Genomic DNA, 25,518 nt, shown 5'->3' with positions numbered 1-25,518 from the left:
TAAAGTGGTCATGTTACTAGAAAATGACCTTTTTCCCCATAGACAGAAATCCGCTCACTGAATTGCCCTGAGACCAAAGAGAAAGATTTAAAGAATTTCAAGATCTTTCCAACGAGCTATCACACAATAGGATGCGCATCCAGATGAGACCAAAAATCCCCTTATTACTCCAAAATGGCTAACAACTTAGCCTTATTTAATTATTAAACGCTAACTTAGGAAATATTAAAAATATAACCCAAATAGCCACAAAATGCCCAACTGACATTACAAACCCTAAAATCATCCTGTCACCTGTCTGTGACTGAAGTCGGAAATCAAGGATTCACTGGTAGTCTCATCCCTAAAATCTAGGGATGTTCCTAAAATTTAGGAAACAAGCCCAATCTCTTTGAAACTGAAACCATCTAAAAGGTCATGAATAACCTCACGACTGGCAACTGTCACGACCTCCTAAAATTTAGGGATACCCCCTAAAATCTAGGAACTGCTCCAAATTGGCTCCAAACTGCCTGTAAAGCCAAAATCCAATCACTATATGCACTGAATGAGTCCCAATCAACCTCTGCTAGCCTACGAGACTCCAATGATAGGCCAACTCCTCCGTCTCCGATGTCCACTCTAGAAAGGGGACATGACAAGCCTCCCCTCTCGGAGTTGCTTGCCCCACAAGCAACTGAAACACCAATCCTCCACCATCCCAAATAAGATGTAAACAAATCATTGCATGTAACTGCTGCTCATCTCTGATATAAACAACATGCAATGCCCCGGTTTGGAATGGCTCCTCAAAATGCTGAAGCACCTGTGCTGTCAAATCAACACTGTCTGGGTCCCAGAGCGAAGCATAGCTCCCGCTGAATACCTCAAGTGAGCAATGGAAAACTATATCATCTCCATAGATCAAATATCCATAAATGCCAAGACCACTAGTGTGTCTGTGATCACCAACATGCATAACATCCGTCATAATATCCAATGAATGCCAATCCATGGAAGACCCTCTGTGATCTGACCCCATCTGACACAAGTGACACACAACTGCCACACACTGCTGCTGATGTGCCGGAAGATCTAATGCCAACTCACTAGACAATATATAATACTGACTAAAATCATCACTGTCCAAGCTGGCATCTAAAAATATGTAATCACCAACTAGCAATGAAACAATCACCCTGTCTAGAGAATCAGGTGAAATTGCCACATCAACTGGCTCAAAGTACTCACTAGGAGTAACATCACATAACTCATCCACGCCAGCTATCTGATGACAATCAACCTGTGGATCAACTGTCGTCCCACTCTGCTCGATAAACTGAGATGGATAGTGGGTAAACTCCAGCTCCATCCTCGTGATATTTCGAACATACCGTCCAAGTGTCAACAACCATTGTACACCCACAACTACATCTATACATCTGAAGTGAAGCAACCCATGTAGGATCCACGAAAGGAAGGTACTACACATGTCTATACCATGATCCCACACAAACCACCTGTAGGACATAAACTGCTCCTGCTGCTCTCCTCTGATATAAGTGCCATATAATCTTAATATCTGGAGCAACATACTATAATCCCTATAAGACGCTGTATCAAATGAATCAACACCTGGATCCCAAATAAAACTAAATCCACATCCATCTGTCATGAAGAGACAATGATAGTAAGAGGCATCGTCGATACCGTGTCTCTCTATAGCCACTGTGAAACCATAAATACCACCAATCTTCAATGTTGAAATGGACCCATCAATAAGACAATTTCCAACAAGCAAAGTGTGATGGAAACCTCTCCAAAACCTTTGATCAGCGGCTGCAACTTGCCCAATTTCTCCACAAGTTAGTATGTCTTCATTGGAGGATGCCAAATAAATATATTGTTTAGCCATGCACCAAATATAGTCTCTTACACGCTGATCTTCATAGCCCACTATCACATCTAAGAAAACTGAGTCATCAATTAATAAGTACATCGCTGCCCTATCATATGAAAGAGGTGACAAGTCCACAAATGAATAGTAGATGTTTTTGTTCTGCAACATGGATAAACCTTCAGTGACTGGTCCACTATGAATGCCACCTAACAACTCATAAACTTCACACCTAGTCTTCCCAACTTGAATGTTCTCAATGCAAGGTTTCAAATTTGACTCATTAGATGAAGGAAAATTGCTGATCAAACTCAGAAAATCAAACTGATTTCTATTTCCATTCAATATATCTTCGCTGTCCTTTTCTTCCCTTGGAAGAAATAAAGATCTAATGGATGATTCTCTTTGTATCCTTGCATCATCTAACCGATTGTGACGCTCTTTGACTCTTTGGAGGTGGTGTCTTGCTTGGGCAGCAAGCGTTTTTGCTTGGGCAGCTCTATGTAACCAATCTTCGTTCAACTTTTGGCAATGTTTTATATCAGCTGCCCCAAAGTACACAAAATCAGACTTATGGTGAGTTGTATTATTTGCATCAGCATAACCCATGCTTGTACCATAAGCACCCGCAAATGTAGAATGCAAATCTCTATTCTCTTCATGACCAAAGGCTGTCATATCTTGAGGGAGATAAGTTATGTCACTGCTGTTATGGACTTCAGAATTATGATCATACTGTGGTGACAAATCTTTGGATTCACTACACACCATTAAATTTCGACTTTCCTCATGGTCTTCCCAATTGAGAAGAGGAAGTAGTGTGACAAATGAATCCAAACTTACGCTGTCCATTTCAACCTCATGTTCTTCATCAATTGCTGATTCAAAATCAGTCTTTGGGCAATCTGAAAACTCATCAAACCTCTCATGAATGTCTTGTGTATTGCTTGAAGTTACAAACTCTTCCACCAAAAATGATGGGACAGCGTTGTAACCAACCAAAGAGGCACCCATTGGATCTACATGTCTCTCAAAATCTTCAAATAGTTTCCTACCAATCTCACTGGTAAACATCATATCTGCTCCTCTTCCTTTGCTTCCCTTGCTCTCAATTGACTCTTGTTTTGTTCTTGGTTGATGACGTGGACTTGAAAACATCAAGTCATCTTCAACTGGTACACCCATGAATTGTGTGAAGGAAAGGTGGTCACGTATCTTTTTAGGAAGAGAGCAATACTTATCATAGTTGTTCATAACTATATCATTGAATGTCTTGGCAGGAGACCTTCTCCTTGTACTTGTTGAAGGAGTTGTACCCTTAGACTGTCTGGAACTCCTTGAAGGTGTTTGTTCAAATTCTTTTCCTGCTTGTTTATTTCTAAACAACCCTGTCATGATGTCCAATTTGATTTTCAACCAAACTAAACTCAAATCTGAATTAGAACTCTTGATCTTCACCCAACAGGCTGGCAAGATCAAAGCTCTGATACCACTGAAAGATCCCTGATGGATCTCTTTTACCAATCTGCTGTAATTTTTATTTATTTAAATTGATTTTTCCTGCTTATTAATATTTTCTTTCAGAAATAGACAGAAGTTGCAGAAGGGTTGAATTCTTTTTGTATTTTGATGATTTTTCAACAAGTAAATAATGAAGTACAAGTACGTGAACAAAGTACTGAAAATGAAGTTCATATACAGCCAAAACAAATTCGATTCAAGGCAGATTTCTGAATATAAAATCAAATATTTGACCAGATGAAGATTTCCAATAATTTCAGGAAGATTACAATCAGGAATTATTCCAACCTGGATGCTGAAAGAGTAACATAACTAGGAATGAAGTTGTGGCAAGATTCCAGCCCTCCAAGTGCTGCACGTGGGAAGGAAAGTGGCTGCCAGGTACAGCCGTATGGTTGCCAAGTACACCCAACTGGTTAGAAACCCCAAACCCCACGCTGAACTCTGTCAGAATTGCTGAACCTCCAGAAAGAATGTCGTACAATCTCCAAGATGCTAATAGCTGCAAACAAATCCAAACCACTGTATTGGGGGCTACGTCCCAAACAGGCAAGGCATTGGGGTTGGCGTCCCAGATGCTGAAAAGCTCTTCCAAAGCCAAATCTCAAATCCAAAATGTAAAATGTGTAAAAGATAATCATAGAATGAAGCTCCTATCCCCTTATAACCCCTCTCAATTGCAAATCGAACCCTAATTGTCTCCAAGTGGCGTGGTCTAGTCGAAATGTTATAATTTCTTATTTTAAAGTGGTCATGTTACTAGAAAATGACCTTTTTCCCCATAGACAGAAATCCGCTCACTGAATTGCCCTGAGACCAAAGAGAAAGATTTAAAGAATTTCAAGATCTTTCCAACGAGCTATCACACAATAGGATGCGCATCCAGATGAGACCAAAAATCCCCTTATTACTCCAAAATGGCTAACAACTTAGCCTTATTTAATTATTAAACGCTAACTTAGGAAATATTAAAAATATAACCCAAATAGCCACAAAATGCCCAACTGACATTACAAACCCTAAAATCATCCTGTCACCTGTCTGTGACTGAAGTCGGAAATCAAGGATTCACTGGTAGTCTCATCCCTAAAATCTAGGGATGTTCCTAAAATTTAGGAAACAAGCCCAATCTCTTTGAAACTGAAACCATCTAAAAGGTCATGAATAACCTCACGACTGGCAACTGTCACGACCTCCTAAAATTTAGGGATACCCCCTAAAATCTAGGAACTGCTCCAAACTGGCTCCAAACTGCCTGTAAAGCCAAAATCCAATCACTATATGCACTGAATGAGTCCCAATCAACCTCTGCTAGCCTACGAGACTCCAATGATAGGCCAACTCCTCCGTCTCCGATGTCCACTCTAGAAAGGGGACATGACATACCTCTTACCATTCTTGATAAAGACATAGCTATTCTTCTCTCCATCATGTGAGCCTTTACATCAAATTGCCATGGACGTCCCAACAATAAATGGCAAGCATCCATAGGCAATATATCACATAAAATCTTGTCCTTATACTCACCAATCTCATAGTCTACCCATGCTTGCTCATCAACTAAGACATGTTGGCCCCGGTTGAGCCATGACACCTTGTAGGGAGTGATGTGTGGCAGCCTCTGAAACTTTAGTTTATCCACCATTTCAGTTGAAACTATATTCTCAGTTGAACCTGAGTCTACAATCACTTTGCAAATGTTGCCTTGAGACTTACAAGTTGTTCTAAACAAACTCTTCCTTTGTGGTGGCTCTTGAGCTTAGGAACCTTCAACAAAGACCTTCTTAGCATTAGACTTTCACCATCTGTCACTGGGCCTGCTTTGCTGAGAGGGGAAGACACACTTTGATTGTCTTCTTCCTGCACTAATTGTGTTCTTCTCTCACCCATGTATGAGTGTGAAGAGCTGGTCGCTTTCTTCGGACACCTTCCCATTGTGTGGCCAACTTGATTACAATTGTAACATCTACCAGTGAAAACTAAATTTCCTCTTCCTGAGCTTCCAAATCTGCCCCTAGAATTGTTTCTTCCTCTAAAGGATCCTCTAAATGCCCCCCTTGAAGAGTCTCTACCACCTTCTTGCCTTGAGTTTTCTTCATTCCTTGATGTTTGCTGTCCTCTATTAAAAGTGCCCCTTCCTCTAAAGGATCTGCCACCTGTAGACTTTTGATTTTGTTCACTCCTCTTGATTTTGTCTTCTATCTAACTGAAAACACTTATGAACGGTATCAGGAGTAAGGATACTGATTTCATCTTGTATATTTTGTCTCAACCCATTCATGTATCTAGCCAATTTCTCCACCTCATTCTCATGCTTCTTCACTCTGAGGCTTAGTTTATGGAATTCCTCCATGTAAGCATTGACATCTAGCTCCCTTTGTTTCAGATTTTGCAGTCTCTTATGAATTTGAACTTCATAATCTCTTGGAAGGAATTGTGCTTTAGGTCTGATCTTCATACGCTCCCATAAAGTTATCTTCTTTTTGCCTTCTTGTATCCTTTCTTTTTGCATCATATTCCACCAAACCAATGCTGATCCTCTCATTCTTGATTTGGCCACATTAACTCTTTTCTCTTCTGCTACCTCTTTGTAATCAAAATGATTATTGAGAGCTTCTATCCAATCTAGCAACTCTTCTCCATTGAGGTTTCCTCCATATGTGGGTAATCCATCCAGATTGTCCTTAGAAATGGATTTGACTGCATCTAGGAATAACTTTTGGTCTTGAGGCATAGCTACTGCTGCTGGTTCCTCTCCATCTTCCACTTCTTCATCAGTCTCTGGTCTTGAGGCATAGCTACTGCTGCTGGTTCCTCTCCATCTTCCACTTCTTCATCAGTCTCATCACCCCATTCTGTCTTAACCTTTTCCTTCTCCTTCTTTGCCTCTCTGGTTCCTCTGCTTCCTTCTGTATCCTTCAATTCTTCTATCATCTCTGCCACCATATGCCGGATAGCTTCTGGAGTCATTACCTTTGGAGGCATTGAACTTGCTTCTGATTCTTCACAATCTGACATACACCAAATCTTTCAAAGAATGGCTCTGATACCACTCTGATGCAGAGTTCTTGTGCCTAGCTCTCCAATTCACCCTTACTCACCCCAACTCCACTACTCACCCTTCTACTCAAGCCTAAAATCTACTAGCTTGCCTCCCAGGTATAGCCTCTTGAGGTTTCTTGTTGGTTTTGACCCAAATCTCTGATTTTGAGATAGTCTCCTACTAGGTTCCCAAAGCTCCAACTAGGCTCCAAAGACCTCCACCAAGGATCTTCACTCTAAAAGCATGTTCAAAGGTTATGGTAATTTTGTGCAGGTATTTTCAAGGTCATTTCATGCATTGACAAGGTCTGCACCTTCCTCCCAAACCTTAGGCTTTCAACTTGCTTCTACTGGCTGCTATTAGGCCTAATTGACTAGCCCTTCTTGGACTGTTTTTTTGGTCTTTTTTCCCAAAATTTCCTAACAACCCCCAGATATTTTTACATATTCAGATACCCATTTGGAAGTTAAACAAGATCACAAATTTTCCTGTCTGGGTTTGTCGTACAACTAGGGTAACTGAAAAGAGCTATTTTTAAGGGGTTTAGGGCTTCCAGGCAGTTTTGGAAGATGTGCTCCAATCTCTTCACCAGTCAAAATCACCAACTTAAACAATCTTGGATTATTTTAGTACACCCATAGACCTTTCCAAAACACTATGGGTTGCTGGGGTGTCACTTCTCCATGGCTCTGAAAATGAGCAATCTCTGCTGCCCTCACACACTAGCTGCAAGCTTGTGTGTTATTCATCTCATCCATTCTCCTCCTTGTGGCCTGAAAAAACACAAAATGCCTACTCCAAAACTACTTACAGAGCCTACCCAAGCCATCCACTGGATTGCAACTTGTGCCATTTGTTGGAAAGACAAAACAATTTCTTAACTTTGTCTGCTACTATTAGTACCGTACCAGACCGTACAGGTCGTAAAAAAGTAGAAATTCAAAGCAAAAACAGTCCAAATGTGAGAAAAAGCATAGCAAACCCTTGGCAAATGAATTGAATGCGAACCAAAAGTTGATTAACATGTTATTGGAGATGATTAGAAGGTTTTATACACCATTTTAAGTTGGTTCCAACCAACTTCCAACACCATTTCCTTCATGGACAACTTTTGCCTAAAAATGCAAAAGTTGTCATGACCAATTTTTGACAACTTTTATCTATGAGTGCAAAACACACTCCAAGGCTCTCAAGGCCTGGAACATCATTCAAATGGAATCCCAAAATGGATTTAAACCATTTCCAAACATTCTAGCAAGTTTCCAGGCATCCACCTGGTACAAACCAAAAATTGACATTTTGACAACTTTTTAGGATAATAACAATTTTGGATCCTGAGCACAACAAAAGTGTGGACAACCAAAGTATGGCTTTAAAAAGCATCATAGTATTTCTTCCACCTTATTACAATATAAAATAACTTGAAATCACACAAAAACTCTAAAATGCAAGAAAAGACAACTTTGAGCTAGGTGCTCTGTACCAGACCCTCGCTTGCCTCACCCCAGCCATGTCCTTTTTCGGAGATTGTGGACCTCAATGAGGGTAGTTCTCATCAGGAGGCCGGACAACAGTATATGGCGATGGACTTCCTGCAGAACACCGTAGGGTTTGAGGAAGAGATGGCAGCGATGCAGCAGCAAGAGTAGGCCACTACCGAGAGCCAGCCGGAGGGCATGGAGATATTTTTGGCAGAGATGGGAGCTAGTGCACAGATGAAGGCAATAGAGGTTGAGGCCAATGCATGGAGATTGGCAGTCTCTATTCAGGAGCAGACTGTTGGGCAGTCTGCCATTGAGGGACTCCTCGACTTTGCCATTGACGGGCGTGCTAAGGAGTTTGGGAGATGTTTTGAGGCCAGGGGTTGGCCTACTGTGGAAACTTTCGAGATGTTGGCATATTGGAGGCATGAGGAGACGGCTGAGGTTGGTGGAGTACACTTGCTGCTACAGTGAGTAGAGCAAGCTTTCCGGGATGGGTACTACTAGCTCAAATGTACCCAACATGGTGCCTTGGCAACAGAGACAGAGAGGGTATACTTCAAAAACTCTGTGTAGGCTTAGCAGTGAATTGAAGAATTAAACAAAATCTCATCACTCTGAAATTCTTCATCAGTTCCTTCAGATGAATCACTTTCCTCTTTTAAATAGAGACCCTTTTTGGATTTATTAGTCTTCTTATCCTGTTCCTTGAACTTCTTTTTGTTAAACTTGGGCTTCTTTTCATAACTGCCATCTTCATTGTTCTCATACGGACATTTAGCTGCAAAGTGTCTAGCCTTTCCACAGTTAAAGCATTTAAGAGGCAACATATTCTTTTGTTTGCTAAATTCATTCTTCACCCTTTTCATGAACAAAGCTTCCTCTTAGTCTGAATCAACATTTGAACTATCACTTGAAACATGCTCTTTTTGTTTGCCTTTCTTTAAGACTTTGAAAGCGGTCTCCCGTTGTGATGATTTTGTGTTTGTCCTCATCTCATATTCAGTCAATATACCATGGAGCTTGTCAACGGACAATTTATCAAGATCAACCATATCCTCGACGACTGAGATCTTTGCATCAAATCTTAAAGGTAGAGACCTTAAGATTTTCTAGATAACCAAACTATCATCAACCTTCTCACGAAGACCTTTAAGAGAATTGACAACTTCATCTACTCTTAGAAAGTATGCTGCAACATTCTCATATTTTTTCATTTTCAGACTTTCAAACTGCATCTTGTGAGTCTTTCATCTCCTTCATAGGCATTCTGGAGTTTATCCCACATTGCTAGAGCAGTATCACAGTGCATGTCTTTAACAAACTCAGATTCAGACAATCCACACAGTATAGCATTCATAGCCTTAGCATTGCTTTCAAATGCTTTCTTTTCATCAGCACTAGGATGATTTTGAGGAGGTGTATAGCCAGTTGAAATGGAATTCTAGACATCAAAGCCAAGTGACATCAAGTAAGTTCATATTCTAACACATCAAAGGGCATAGTTTAATCCATCAAATAGTGAAGCTTTGTTCGTTGCAAGACCTTCCAGAGCATTCATCTTTGTGTGCCAACAGGATCAACCCTCAAGCTTTGAAGCTTTAATAGAAGGTACTTGCTCTGATACCAAATCAGAAACACGCAGTAAACATTGAGAGATGGGGGGGGGGGGGTGAATCAATGTTTAAAGTTTTACCAATTTTTAAAAGACACCAAAAGATAGACAAAAAGATCAATAACACACGAACACAAGATTTCTCGTGGAAAACCCTTTCGGGTAAAAAAACCACAGCAAAACAAATTCTTATTAATCTTCAAAATAGGCACCAACCCGACAATACATGAGTGATCTTCAACTCACAAGGGGCACCAACCCTTTCAAGGCACCAACTTATCAGTTCTGAAGCACCAACTTCACACACAGGAACAACAAATCAGGAGCACCAACTCCAAATGAATCCCTTTTCTGAAACTAAATCTCCTACTCAAAGAAAAACTTCCAGCACTCAAGACAACTTAAATCAGATCATAGTCTTCACAGTACCCATGCAACATGTAAACACAGCTCCCAGTTTTAAGAACCTAGCCACATTCTTTTATGGCATCAAAAAATTTCCCTTCAACTTTTTAGTATATATTCAAAGAAGTAAAACCATGCCCAGAGATGAAACAAATGAAAGGAACATAGACAAATTTCTGATTCGTGGCAATCTACAACACTTTTATTCTCATAGCAAAACCACCACTTTGAAAGAGCACGACACTCTTTTTTGAATTCTACAATCCCTTCACTTCCCGAAGCGCACATACAACCATTCATAATTTAAAAAAAAACGCTTGCAATTACTTCCACACTTTTTTTGTAGCTTTATACCATTATTCTTTTGGTTCTTCCCATTTGGACCAGCCCACATAGCAACGTGTTAATGCCTGAAACAAAAACATTTTGTCACCACACCTTCACCTTAAATTCAAATGCTCTCATAAAAGGAGTGCCAAATCATAGGCACGCAAAAATCCACCATGGCACGATAGATGGAATAATATTTCCACGAACTGTGCAGATAAAATCATTTGTCGATACCACCATACGCCTTAAGCTGCATGACCACCCAAAAAGAAATCACACCACACAGAAAAACACCCTCCACGATCACACGACCTCCATATGCATAGCGAAAGCTATAATGTCTTACCACAAAAAATAAAATAAAATTTTACACCACGTATCGACTTGGTATAAGTGACAGGAAAGCATCATTAAAAAAATAACGCATAAGTCCAGGCTTTCAAAAAAAAAAACGATTTGCCACATTCACCTTGTATCAAATAAAAGATTTTTAAAAAGTCATGGTTTTCAAAATTAGCTTCTATCCCACGAACTCTGCAGAAGAAAAAAATCGTCGATTACATTATTAGAATCCTTGACCAAATTTTAAAAAGGTGTTACAGAGTCACTGAGATGGATAGAATGTGAGAAAGTTATTCATATAAGCTGCCATAATTAGTCTCCACTTTCATTTGCTTTTTAAAAAAAAATCAACTTGCTAAAAATTGGGTCCCACAAAGACAAACTGATGTGGCATAGGGAATATTCAACCCATGACAAAGTATCTGATTTGGCTGCTGACAGGAGACAGACAAACATGCAGCTCGAGCAGGTAGACACCCATACACCTAAATTGGCAACTAGATAGCTGAACCATAAGCTAGCACACAAACAGCTAGCACAACCAGGTAGGCAAGAAAGCTGCTCAACCAATTATCCAAAAACAAACACAGTTCAGCCTTTCAGCTTTTGAAATCAATGACAAATAATCCAACACCAATATGTCTATTGTAATGAATTTGGTCTAAAAAAATGATATGAATAGAAGCTTCTGAATTTTATAGTCTCCTACACAATATTGCATGTTCTTTTGTAGAAGCACATTTGCAAGGAAAACAGTAAATTTTTGCTTACACATTTGTTGTAGGAGTTACTAGTTTGATTAGTTCATCTTCAAGGAGGGTGGCAAATCTTTTTAGATAGCTTTTGGAGTGTGCAGTGTTTGTAGAGGATTAGCAAGTAGAATCATTTTTAATAAGTTAAATACGTGGGTTTAAATCATTCTAAGGCAGTGATAAATTATTTTTAGACCCCAAACATTGCATGTTGTTAGCATATCATGTTGAATCAAATTTTAGATTCTGTAATTCCAAGGAGCAGGCACCGATCTTTCTTGGTATCCTTATCTACTCAAATATTTAGAATGAAAAATTATACTTTGGTGTTGCATGTTAGTAGTTTAGATGATTTTCCATTATAAATAAATTTAGCAATATAAACTTAGTCAAATTCTTGGAGCAATTATTGTTGTTCTATATCCATAGAGAATTTGTGTATGGTGATGTTATTTGATGTCCAATCATTAAGGAACCATTTTCAGATCCTTACATGCATGAACAAATAATTTTCTGTTTACTATGATAAACCCATTGTTCATATAAAATTCAGTATTGTTTGAGGTGTACCCACCCAAGCCTTGCAGAGCCTAAAGTGCAAGAGAGTTGTCTATCTCTCATTCATTTGCCCAATCTCTCTATAGTCATAATAATAGGAATTCACAACTCCTAAGAGATTATTGGAAGCAGGCTGGAGAATCAATAGGTAGTTTTGCCTTGATAATGCATGAAGAGAATTTGTGTATTTTTTGGGACTTTCTTTTAATGAAACACAAATGAAGTGGACAATGCCAAAGTGGAGTATTTGATCTTGTTCCTATTGCATTTGGTTTTATTGTCAATGGTGGATTGCCCTTGAAGGAATGTTAATTTGGAACTATTTGATAATATCTTCTCCTTAGTATTTCAAACAAAATTCTCTTTGGATGGATGGGGTTCTGCTGGAGACATGTCATGTCCCCTTTCTAGAGTGGACATCAGAGACAGAGGAGTTGGCCTATCATTGGAGTCTCGTAGGCTAGCAGAGGTTGATTGGGACTCATTCAGTGCATATAGTGACTGGATTTTGGCTTTACAGGTAATTTGGAGCCAGTTTGGAGTAGTTCCTAGATTTTAGGGGATATCCTTAAATTTTAGGAGGTCGTGACAGTTGCAAGTCGTGAGGTTATTCATGATCTTTCAGATGGTTTCAGTTTCAGGAGATTTGGGTGTGTTTCCTAGTTTCTAGGAGCATCCCTAGATTTTAGGGATGAGACTACCAGTTGATCCATGATTTCCGACATCAGTCACAGACAGGTGACAGATTCAGTTTCAGGCTTTTGGTGTGTTTCGAGCTTTCTATAGCTATTTGGGTTATATTTTTAATATATTTAAATATTTCCTAAGTTAGCGTTTTAATATTTTAAATAAGGCTATGTCTATAGCCATTTCAGAGTAATAAGGGGTTTTTGGCTTTATCTGGATTCGTATGCCCATGTGTTATAGCTCGTTGGAAAGGTCTTGAACTTTTCTAAATGATTTTCACTTCCTAGGGTCCTTTTGGCACTTGGAGTTATTTTATATTGAAAAAGTGGTGTTTTTTCTATACTTGGGCGCCCAATATTGGGAAATATGACTTTATATTAAAGCACACTTTTCATATATCTTTAGGGTTTGATTTGGAAGGAAAGAGATATAAGGAGAAGGAAACCTAATTTCTCATTATCTTTTACATATTGAAAACTTGTTTGGTGCGATATTGCTCTGGTAGAGTAATTCTTCAATCTGGGATGCAAACCCCATGATTGGTACTGGCTGGGACGTAGCCCTCAGTTATTGATTGACAGTGGATTCTTTTGGCATTGGCATTATTGGTCAGAGTGTATGCGCTATTCCTTGTGGAGATTCAGATTGCTTGGTGAGGGTTTCAGTAGGGTGGTTGAATTTCCCCGTTGGGGCGTGATTCTTTCAGCTTGATAAATTGAGATGGATAGTGGGTAAACTCCAGCTCCATCCTCGTGAAATTCCGAACATACCGTCCAATTGTCAATTACCACTGTACACCCACGACTACATCTATACATTTGAAGTGAAGCAACCCATGTAGGATCCACGAAAGAAAGGTACTACACATGTCTATACCATGATCCCACACAAACCAGCCTGTAGGGTTTATGAGAAATTGTCACATCTGGGTATTGGATAAAAAGTTTTGATAATTCATTTCAGCATTTGGGTATTGGATAAAAGGTTTTGATAATTCATTTCGGCATCTGGGTAGTTGATAAAAAGTTTTGATAATTCATTTCAGCATTTGGGTACTAGATAAAAGGTTTTGATAATTCATTTCAGCATCTGGGTAGTTGATAAAAAGTTTTGATAATTCATTTCGGCATCTGGGTAGTTGATAAAAAGTTTTGATAATTCATTCCAGCATCTGGGTATTTGATAAAAGGTTTTGATAATTCATATCAGCAACTGGGTAGTTGTCAGCCTACACATTTATGCTTATAGTTGGACAGCTGGTAAGACAATACGTTGGCCAAAGTCCCAAAATTGTGGAGAACAAACTTTATTTCGACCTCCGGGATTCATTGGGATATCAGTTTAGTTACAGGTAAATACCATGGCTAGAACTAAAATTGGGCACTCAAAAGTTTCATCTTCTCCAACACGTAAAAGTAGGATGCCTCCTGCCAAGATATTTAATGATATAGTTATGAGCAGCTATCATCAGTATTGTTCTCTTCCTAAGATGATACGTGAGCTCCTTTCCTTCACACAATTTATGGGTGTACCCGGAGCAGACGAAGATAACTTGGTAGCTACAAGTTCAGATCAGTGGCAAAGAAGGAAAGAAGAATCAAGGGTGTAGGAATCAGGAATGGATAGAGAACTTTCATTTAGGGGTAATATACCTCTACATAAGAATGTTTTGGTGCCCTCAAGTTCCGATGAGTGGGACAAGAATTTATGTGATGGTTTTGTTAGACATGTGGATTCAACTCAAGGAGACATTAGGACAGCTATGGATAATGAATTGGCCTCACCTTCTGTGCAGGGGATTTCCCAAGAGGCAACTGATTTAGAGGTTAGCAATTCTGGTTTTCATGACAGCAGTGAGGTACCTTTGCATCAGCTTGAGGTATCAATGTCTACACTTGTACAAGATGGTGCCAATGGGCTGTCACATGAAGGTATTCAAAATTCGGGTACCGATGATGCTTTGAATGTTGAGAACTCATATCAGGATGATTCTGATTTTATAGATCAGACATTAGAATCCAGCCCAGTATGTTCTCTTAGTAGCACTAGACCCCAGGATCGTGAGCCAGTGGGTTGTGCGGACACATGGGATGCAGAAGAGAGTGATGACAGTGCATTTTTAGGAGTATCATCATTGACGGATGTGATGTTCTTAGAGGCACAGAGCAGCAATACTTTGGATGAGGTTGTATCCATGGCCGAGTGCATACACGATGTTGACTACAGAGAGGTACAGGATACAAATACAACTTCTTTCCACAATGTAGATTTTGAGTTTGTACAGTTACAGGAGAGCCAACATTCTCAGACTCCTCATCACCTAATTGGACAACTCAAGGTTGATGACAGGAGTATAGACACAGTTATTGAGCATTTCGATGTCGCTCGCCAGTTGTTGGCTACACATAGTTGGAGCACCCTCATGATTGATGAGCAGGGCAGCAGTGATTTTTCCTTACCAGAGTTTCATGCTCTTTATGGAGCCATTGGGATATTGAAGCATGAGTATTTACAATTAGTGACTGACCGAGATTATCTCCTTCAGAGGGATTTTATTAGTTATGGTGCTTTGTTGAGGGAAGAGGAGGAAGTTGATATCCTCTCTCAGGAGCTTGAGGCAACTGTTGTTGCATGGGAGGATACCCAGTTGTCCCTTCAGGAAGTGAACTCCAGATTGGAGGAGCTTTCTGATAGATTGAGAGTGGCACAGACATCATCAGCGACAGATATAGTACTATGTTCTATTGTGACACTGCGAGATTCACCAAAGAGTTGTGATTTGACTCACGATATTACTCCATCATTGTTTTCACAGGCGACTAGCAGTTTGTCAGCTGGTTGGGAGTATGATACTCCTGTTGACTTGTTTCCTTCTCTAGAAAGCAAATCTTCTTTTACACCTCTTACAGCTGACGAGGGAAACCAGTATGTTTCACCGCAGAGCCACAGTACTCAGTTGAGGTGTATTTTGGATTTTGGATCTCAGACATATGAGTTGTCTTCGGATTCATGGTTTGAGAGCAGTAGGAGTGATGATGAGTTTGATGGACAAGATTATGACATAGAGCCATTGAGTGAGCCTACGAGAGTCCTTTTAGATTACCTTGTGAGGAGTGCACTTAATTTCTCTTTTAGTCCGATTGTAGATGATTGGATGGCTCGCAGATGTGAGTTGGTTTAGGACTTATACTATCCGTGTTGCGATAGTGCTCTCCCATCTTCAGAGGATAGAGTTATTGATTGTAGGCACCCGATCCAGTAGTTTGGGATGGATTGTTTGCGGGATCAGCAAACAATCAACCGTTATGATGAGCAGCGATCGTCAGAGTTTTTCATGTCTTTGACACAGAGGCTTCATCCAGGATCATGGGGGAAGGATGATGCATGGATTAGCAGGTGTGTTGTTGTGGATGGTTATCACAGGTGTGAGAGTTTCACAGTGGCTGTAGAGAGACACGGTATCGAGGATGCCTCTTACTATCATTGTCTCTTCATGACAGATGGATGTGGATTTAGTTTTATTTGGGATCCAGGTGTTGATTCATTTGATACAACATCTTATAGGGATCATAGTATGTTGCTCCAGATATTAAGATTATATGGCACTTATATCAGAGGAGAGCAGCAGGAGCAGTTTATGTCCTATAGGTGGTTTGTGTGGGATCATGGTATAGACATGTGTAGTACCTTTCTTTCGTGGATCCTACATGGGTTGCTTCACTTCAGATGTATAGATGTAGTCGTGGGTGTACAGTGGTTGTTGACACTTGGACGGTATGTTCGGAATTTCACGAGGATGGAGCTGGAGTTTACCCACTATCCATCTCAGTTTATTGAGCAGAGTGGAACGACAGTTGATCCACAGGTTGATTGTCATCAGATAGCTGACGTGGATGAGTTATGTGATGTTACTCCTAGTGAGTACTTTGAGCCAGTTGATGTGGCAGTTTCACCTGATTCTCTAGACAGGGTGATTGTTTCATTGCTGGTTGGTGATTACATATTTTTAGATGCCAGCCTGGACAGTGATGATTTTAGTCAGTATTATATATTGTCTAGTGAGTTGGCATTAGATCTTCCGGCACATCAGCAATAGTGTGTGGCAGTTGTGTGTCACTTGTGTCAGATGGGATCAGATCACAAAGGGTCTTCCATGGATTGGCATTCATTGGATATTATGACGGATGTTATGCATGTTGGTGATCACAGACACACTAGTGATCTTGGCATTTATGGATATTTGATCTATGGAGATGATATAGTTTTCCATTGCTCACTTGAGGTATTCAGCGGGAGCTATGCTTTGCTCTAGGACCCAAGCAGTGTTGATTTGATAGCACAGGTGCTTCAACGTTTTGAGGAGCCATTCTAGACCGGGGTATTGCATGTTGTTTATATCAGAGATGAGCAGCAATTACATGCAATGATTTGTTTACGTCTTATTTGGGATGGTGGAGGATTGGTGTTTCAGTTGCTTGTGGGCAAGCAACTCTGAGAGGGGAGGATTCTCATGTCCCCTTTCTAAAGTGGACATCAGAGACAGAGGAGTTGGCCTATCATTGGAGTCTCGTTGGCTAGCAGAGGCTGATTGGGACTCATTCAGTGCATATAGTGACTGGATTTTGGCTTTACAGGCAGTTTGGAGCTAGTTTGGAGCAGTTCCTAGATGTTAGGGGATATCCCTAAATTTTAGGAGGTCGTGACAGTTGCCAGTCGTGAGGTTATTCATGACCTTTCAGATGGTTTTAGTTTCAGGAGATTTGGGTGTGTTTCCTAGTTTCTAGGAGCATCCCTAGATTTTAGGGAGGAGATTGCCAGTTGATCCATGATTTCCGACATCAGTCACAGATAGGTGACAGGTTCAGTTTCAGGCTTTCAGTGTGTTTTGAGCTTTCTGTATCTATTTGGGTTATATTTTTAATATATTTAAATATTTCCTAAGTTAGCGTTTTAATATTTTAAATAAGGCTATGTCTATAGCCATTTCGGAGTAATAAGGGGTTTTTGGCTTCATATGGATTCGTATGCCCATGTGTTATAGCTCGTTGGAAAGGTCTTTAACTTTTCTAAATGATTTTAACTTGCCAGGGTCCTTTTGGCACTTGGAGTTATTTTATATTGAAAAAGTGGTTTTTTTTCTATACTGGGCGCCCAATATTGGGAAATATGACTTTATATTAAAGAGCACTTTTCATATATCTTTAGGGTTCAATTTGGAAGGAAAGAGGTATAAAGAGAAGGAAACCTAATTTCTCATTATCTTTTACATATTGAAAACTTGTTTGGTGCGATATTGCTTTGGTAGAGTAATTCTTCAATCTGGGACGCAAACCCCATGATTGGTACTGGCTGGGAGGTAGCCCTCAGCTATTTATTGGCAGTGGATTCTTTTGGCATTGGCATTATTGGTCAGAGTGTATGCGCTATTCCTTGTGGAGATTCAGATTGCTTGGTGAGGGTTTCAGCAGGGTGGTTGAATTTCCCCGCTGGGGCGTGATTGTTTCAGCTTGATACCACCATTACAGCAGGTACACTTTACGTTGGAAGTGGTGAAGACTTTCATTCAGCCATAGCTGGTGTTCTTGGTTTGTGTTCATCATCTACCCTTCAGTTGGCGCCATTATCGGATGTAAGCACATCCCCAGTGCGTAGGGAATAATCTGGATATTATAAATCAGAAATCTGCCTGGTACGATTTGTATCAATTCTGATTTAATTGAATGTTCTTACTTGTTTCAGCTTCCTTCCTTATTTGCTGTTCTTTATTCATTACTTGCTTATATATTCAAAAAAATACAAAAAGAAACCAAACATTTTGCAACTTCTCTCTATTCTTTAAGACCATCAGCAAAATCACAGGAAAAATATAGTTTATTATTTTAAAAATTACAGCAGATCAGTAAGGGGATCCATCAGGGATCTTTCAAGACATTTGAGTTGGATCTTCTTTATCGCACCCCATGAAGTGCGAACTGCTGGCTTTGATGTTGTCCATAGTTGCATTGTGTTTCCATTCATATGCTTTGGGTGGCATTTTACTTTTCTTTAGTCCAAACTCTCTTGTTTAGATTTTTGTGGTCAATTGTTTTGGGTTCAATTCTTCTTGCTGTCCTCAATGAGACCTTTTGTGATGTTCCCTCTTCTGGTTCTGCTCGTTGTTGAAGAATCTTTCAGAGATATAATATCTTTGCCTTAATTCCTTTCTAAGAATCTTAACATTCACTAAGAATGTTCTCAGTCAAATCTCTACACTCACTGAGAATGTCACTGATCAAGGCTCAACATTCACTAAGAATGTCCTTGATCCAATCTTATCATTCACTAAGAATGATCTGAAGTCAATCCTAATCGCTGGTGATTGTAAACAGTGTTGATCAATAAAAATCTTCTGCTGTAATGCTAGGGATGAACTCTGATCTAGACCAGTTATCTTGCTGATCAATGGACGTTAATTATCTCCCTTATAATGTTTCTTTGCTACTCTGAAGAATCCAATCTACTCACTTGCCTGGTGAACATTGTCTCTTCCTTTGATTGGAATGAAAGCTTAGGAACGAGTTCTTTGAATGGTGAAGGTGTCAAATGCTTCCCTTCCTTTGATCATCTGGAAATGAAGCAAATATATATGTATTTATAAGTCGGCTGGGAATGAATGTTGTCTTGACTTGCTGCTTTGAGAATTTGTTAATTCTGATTTCAACGAATATAATGAATATCGTCCTCCCCTCTTGTTTGCTCGATCGTCAAGCTATATACATGTTCCCTTCTATTGAAGGGCTACACCCTTACAAGACATATCCGTCTCTTAATAATAGATCGTAACTTTTCAATTTGATCTCTAACAACATTTACATTAGTAAGTATATCATTATATATTGTTTAATGAAGTATATTATATTATGTTAATTATTTGTCACTATATACATTGTTCACTATTATGATTATTATGTTTACAATTCAATCGAGGGCCATCACACCTTTAAAATTGGTGCTTTTGTTTCTGGTTGGTCTATTGCTTTCTCTAGATTGAGGTAGACCTTGGTTAGGTGGTCAACTCCATGATATAATTGATAACAAAAAAGGGTGCTTTCCTAGTTAATTTGTTGTTGCCACACTACTCCAAGTACTTGAACAATCTTGTTTACGAAGGGCTTCTCAAAATCCAAGTTGATAAAAATACAGGCATTGAGAATCCTTGAATGTTTGGTCTTCTCAAAAGTAATGATGTGTTTACCTATTCCATTTACTATTCCTTCTACAGGAAATCCTTGGTAGTCCTCATTAGTTAGGAGGGGAAGTACTACATAAACTAGTATTGTGCTTGGTAGATCTTTGGAGGGGTTGGATGCTGGTAACCATAGTTTAATAAAAAATTCTCACTTTCTTCATATTGTCTCCTCTTGTTTCAAGGTGAAAATGGCTAAAGGAATATCTGTTGTTCTTAAGTAGAACATCTGTTGATCCACGTGGTTCCCAATTTTCTTGGGCTCATTGTCTCAGGGGTTTTGGTCTGGGGTAGGCCCCCATGCAATTGTAGATAAGTGTCCTCTCCTTGACAAGCCAAAATTATTGATCCATTTCATCTATGGTGAACTGAACTTTTGATTGGCTATCACTTTTTGATAGATCCCATTTACACGTTGGGCTAGAAACTAAGCTTTAGCTTAATTTGTCTTGCATGGTTGTAGAGGAAGTGGGAAAAGCCCTTTTTTGGAATTTGGAGGAAAATTGTTATGATTAGGATGGGCAGTAGATCGAAAAAATGGAAGGAGCCGTGGAGAATGAGGCAAAGAGAGTAGAGTGGAGATGTAATGTCCCCTTCTCATTGATGCTCTTTTCAGTGGTCCATTAGCCTATTCCCGAGACCCATAGGCTAGGTGGAATGAAGAATGAGGGTCTGGCATTGATGAAACAAGGACTTACTATTTTTAGTAAGTCAGGGAATGACCATTCTGGTGTTACTGTCCTATTGAGTTCTCCATGTTTTGCCTCTGGACACGATGATCATGCTTTTCTAAGCATTAATTCTTGACTTACTATTTTTAGTAAGTGGCAGTGTGGCACAATTCTATTTTTGGCAGTAGACGGGGTTCTGATTCTGCAGCAGTTTGGTGGTTGTCCCAACTCAGTTTCATCCTAGCAATGTTAATAATCAGTACCAGAGCCATATGCGAAATAATTGAATATTAATTCCTTATCCTAAGGTTAATATTTAATTAATTTGATTATTAACGACTGATTTATTATAAATTGGGATTAATGCCTATTTTTCCTAAGTTATTGGCAAATTCATTTTTATTAGAGAGATATCAAAATATTGAGGAAGATGTTATATTTTTTATAACTTATCTCTAATTTCGCCAAAAGTGGTTAACGTGGGTCCAAGTCTTGGGCGTGAGGTTTGACTCTTGCTTTGGGCGCTACACTGGGTCCACATGAAGATGAAATGCGATGCAAATGGGAAGTGGAATTTGCATTTGAATTTGAATGGTGAGAAGTTATAAATAAGAGCCTTGGGCTCTCATTTGGGATATCTTGAAAATTTGTAAGGTTATGCTACCGGTTTGGCGACAGAACTTGAGGCTTCGGAGTGTGTCTCCCTAGTGCTACCCGGTTTCGTACTTGAAATACAATACCTAGCTGTGCATTGTATTCTTCTACATTCTCAGAGTTTGCCATAGACATTTTGGTGTTGAAGTGATTCTGGAAACTTGCTGGTTTCGCCTGTGGCTGAAGCACATTTTTGCTCACACCACTCTGCTGGAGCGACTGACAGTTATGGGTATGAGCCCTATCTTCCTTCCCAGTACTGGCGATAAACTTTGTAAGTTTATAGCATGTTTGTTTAAGTTCTGAATTTATTATGCCAAATCAAAATTCCTAGGCTAGGCGTGGGTTTTCTACCTTGCATTGGGATGCGTGCAAATTAAATAAGGGTTTGTTTGGGGTGTTGTTTTGATCGGTTGCCATTGCATATGATGTACGGTGGGTTTGGGACTAGTTTGAGCTGATTTGGATGTAAAATGAGGGAGTTATGAGTATTTTGGCATTTCTCTAGGCTGCTGGTCTGTACTTTCAGCCTGCAGATTGGTTGTAACAGAAATTTATATCTTTATTGTAGAAATCTGCTTTACTCTCCTTCTATCATCTCTATTATTGTAAGGTTAGGTAGTAGTACTACTAACCAGTTCTATCTTTGTAATTCTCATCCCACTGAATAAGTGGAAGAGGCTGGCTTGTCGCCTGATATGCAACAAATTTGTAATTTTCAGTCCTCCCGTTGAATAAGTGGTCGAGTGATAAGTTAATGCTATGGTCCTCCTGTTGAAATATGCGGTGGAGTGATTGTTTAATGTAATGTCCTCCCGCTGAAATATGCGGTAGAGTGATTGTTTAATGTAATGTCCTCCCGCTGAAATACGCGGTAGAGTGATTGTACTTCAATTCCTTGTGGTTTCTCCTTGGTCGGTTTACCACCAAGATTTTGGTTTCTATCCTGCTGGATAAGCAGAAGGGGCTGGCTTGCCGCCCATGCATTGTAATTTTCAGTTTGATTATTGCTGCTGACGATCCCCGGAACACCGTATGCTCTCACCCTCCCAGTCTGGGCTCTCGGTGAACAAAAGGTGGAAGGGTTCCCTTTCAGTTGTTTTGGTTTATTCCTCTAACCTTAATGGGTTAATTGTTGTGGATGAATTGTTATTGGTCTAAAAAATAAAAATAAAAATTAGTGGGATATTATAGGAGACTATTTCTAATGTCCCCTTCCCAAATTGCACTAACTTTTACCTAAACACATAATTACACAAATTAGGGTTAGGGTTTGAACTTAGCAATCAACAACTTGTTCAACAAAATGAACTCTTGTACGTAGATCCTACATATAAAGAATAAGAACAAATACAAATACATATTCCTCTTATGTTAGGGTTATATCAATCATCAAACACTAAAATTATAATACATAAGAGTTGGAGAGAAAGAGACATGAGGTTTCCTTGGAGCCATTTCTACACCAAGCCCAAGAGAAATTACCTTCTACAACCTTCTTGCTTCACTTGGCCGCTCGCACTTGCTTGCCTATCAAGTCCGCTTCTCCCATGTTATCATGTCTTGTGGAGAATGTAACTGGGTTCCTTGACTCCTTCGTGTAAGGGCCATCCAAGTTCTAGATGCTACTTTGGTCATCCTATAATGGCCTACTTACAAGCACCTCCTTACCCCTTCATCACATTCCATACCCTTCCTCCACAAGTATATATTTCTAATATGTAGGCATCTAAAGATGTATGTTATACATTTACAATGAATGATGCACATTATATTAAATACATTTTTGCATGTCTAACTAACATAGCTATAATGCATAAGATAACTGATTCATACTAAGGCATGATTAACTCTAATTATTGTTACTATAATCAAAAGCTGATCAAATGATAACTCTAAACAGTTAGTCCTTAATGTTGAGTCCATAATGATGGAAAGTAAATTTAGAACATTCAGAATTCTTAGAATGCTGAAACCCAATTCTAATGACAGATAGGTGGTACTCATAGGTATTACCAGTAGTTCGATATTCCTGATTTGATGCTGACGATCTTTCCTTCTTGCAATGACTGAGACCAGGCCTGTAATTTTTCTTCTCTTCTGGAATCGATGCCTTCAATGAATGATGGGCATGTCTTCTTATATCTGAGTCCTTGAATGAGTTGTTGCATTGGATAAGACATGTCTCATGTCTTTTGGTAATCGTACCATTTACAAACAATTCTAATTACTGCATATATCATAATCAATCTTCAACTGATGGCCATGTTTAATCTCCCACTTATAATCACATCCCTTCATAATCTTGATGCTTATCTAATCGCACGTTTCTATTACGATTAATCTCCAATCATTAATCACTTTTGTTAGTTTGCAGATTAATAACACTTAATGTAGTTTACTTGTTAATCAGATTTGTTGAGGAATAATCAGTCTTCTTAATCGAAAGGTTATATTATTGATGCTGTTTAACTCAATCAAACATGATGAGTAAACAATCAATTAACCATGCAAATATTTATACTGTTATTTTATTAACAATTGATATGTTCTATTTAATATTAAAGTCAGCAAGATTAAACAGAGACATATTTTCATTACAATATAAGGTTCCATTATACTTGATCTTTCACTCCAAAACAAAAGATGTGATAGCAAAAGGATAGAAGCAGTGAGAAGGGAATCGGTAGGTACAGATATGCTTATGGCATTTCAGTTCTATTGATCTCTATAAATTCTTTCATTATAAAGCTAAAAATTGTTGTTTCTGTTTGGTTTTAGTTGCAGTATGGGAAACTCATGAGAATTTTTGTGGTACTATTGGCTAGAAAAGCAATAATTGCTATAAAAAATGGTCCTTTTGTTTAGAAATCAATTTCTTGCTCTTTAGTTTAAAAATGAATCATTTTTCATTTTTCTTACTCAAAATCTCCCAACCAATTTTTAAGTTACCCATCATTTCCACAGTATTGGGTGGGTATGAATTGAAATATTTTTTTATCATAAGAGTGAATTATTTGGTAACTGGTTCAATAAATATAATTAATTTGAATTTACCTGATACAGGGACTTAAGTTATAACAAATTAAGCGGAAAGATTCCAGATTCTGTCAACAAAATATCATTGGAATTTTTGTGAGTAGTATTTTAATTATTCCAAAAAAAAACCACTATTCATCTTTTGGATTAGAATGGTTGATAATCTGTCTGTTTTTTAATACTATATGAGGAGTTAAATTTATCAAATTTATATAGAGCAGAAAGCTAAACAAGGGGTAAGATGCTTGTATTTCAGGTTCCTTGGGAACAATAATTTGTCAGGGACTCTTCCTAGTTGGCTGACTACATCCGATGCAACAATGTGAGATGATCTATGTTCAATTTTACTTTAGTTCATTTCCTAGCATAGTCTTGGTGTATGCAAATTTATATCTATATAAGTATATTAACAATTTCCATGCTTAGTGAAAATTGTCTGAAAGTTGTTAAGAGAATTGTCTAAGTTAAAAAAATTAATGACAAGCTATATGACATCGGATCAATGGTGTTCCCACATAAGATAGCAAAATGTAGAGCACGCTTTCATGAAATAATACCATATAGATTATATATTGCAGTCACAATGAAAACATGCAGAAGATAAATCTTAATATTAGAAATCATGTGAATGATATTTTGATTATATATTGTAGTAGAATAACTTATTATGCTCCATAATGGTCTTGCAGAGACTTGTCACATAATAACTTTTCTGGGAATATCGAATCAAAATTGACTTCAGAACAGACAAAAGTGTAAGTATGAACATGTTGCTTGAGTTCTTGGTTATTTAATTCTTGCATTCAAATCATAAAATTGAACTCAGACTTAAATCCTTATGTCCCTATCAGAGTTTTCTTCGTATCATGGAGTTCATTCGAAACTCTATTTTATTTCTCTCATATGTCTATGCTAATATATCTTCCTTAATTTTTGAACATCAACTCAGGCTTCTTTACTTTTTTAATCAAAACTGCAACTTCCCTTTCCAATCAACCATTTAATTTAGTTTCTTGTGAATGTGCAGGAATCTGATTTGGAACTCTTTAAGCCCTACAGATCACAGGTGTTCTTCTAGTTCATCCATTGATTACGTTGTTTATTAAATCACAAAAGAAGGATACTATTGATGCATAGCTAAAGTTCAGTTTTGCGTGTTAATTGTACAAAGTATTTGTATATGCATTATAAATCTTGTAGATAAAAAAATCTAACAAAACTTTGTTAATTGCATTAGCAATCCGGCAGGCTGTCTCCAAAGAACCTTCCCATGTGGTGAAAAATCAAAATGTGAGACTTTTTAATCACTTTTCCTTTTT

The 25,518-nt window shown here is 38.6% G+C and overlaps 1 protein-coding gene across 2 annotated transcripts in view; it reads left to right on the top strand.

Moving 5' to 3' along the window:
• Positions 1–25,518, top strand: part of LOC131061412 (probable LRR receptor-like serine/threonine-protein kinase At1g56140) — a 71,622-nt gene that overhangs the window by 26,456 nt on the left and 19,648 nt on the right. For both annotated transcript variants that reach the window (XM_057995060.2, XM_057995059.2), the window contains exons 12-16: positions 24,227–24,295; positions 24,456–24,521; positions 24,889–24,954; positions 25,227–25,265; positions 25,437–25,489. In XM_057995060.2, the coding sequence (XP_057851043.2) occupies positions 24,227–24,295; positions 24,456–24,521; positions 24,889–24,954; positions 25,227–25,265; positions 25,437–25,489 (293 nt within the window). The remainder of the gene's footprint in view (positions 1–24,226; positions 24,296–24,455; positions 24,522–24,888; positions 24,955–25,226; positions 25,266–25,436; positions 25,490–25,518) is intronic.

This window comes from Cryptomeria japonica, chromosome 8 (assembly GCF_030272615.1).
Source record: "Cryptomeria japonica chromosome 8, Sugi_1.0, whole genome shotgun sequence".
In the NCBI taxonomy this organism is placed as follows: Eukaryota; Viridiplantae; Streptophyta; class Pinopsida; order Cupressales; family Cupressaceae; genus Cryptomeria; species Cryptomeria japonica.
This window is presented reverse-complemented; position numbering and strand designations above follow the sequence as displayed.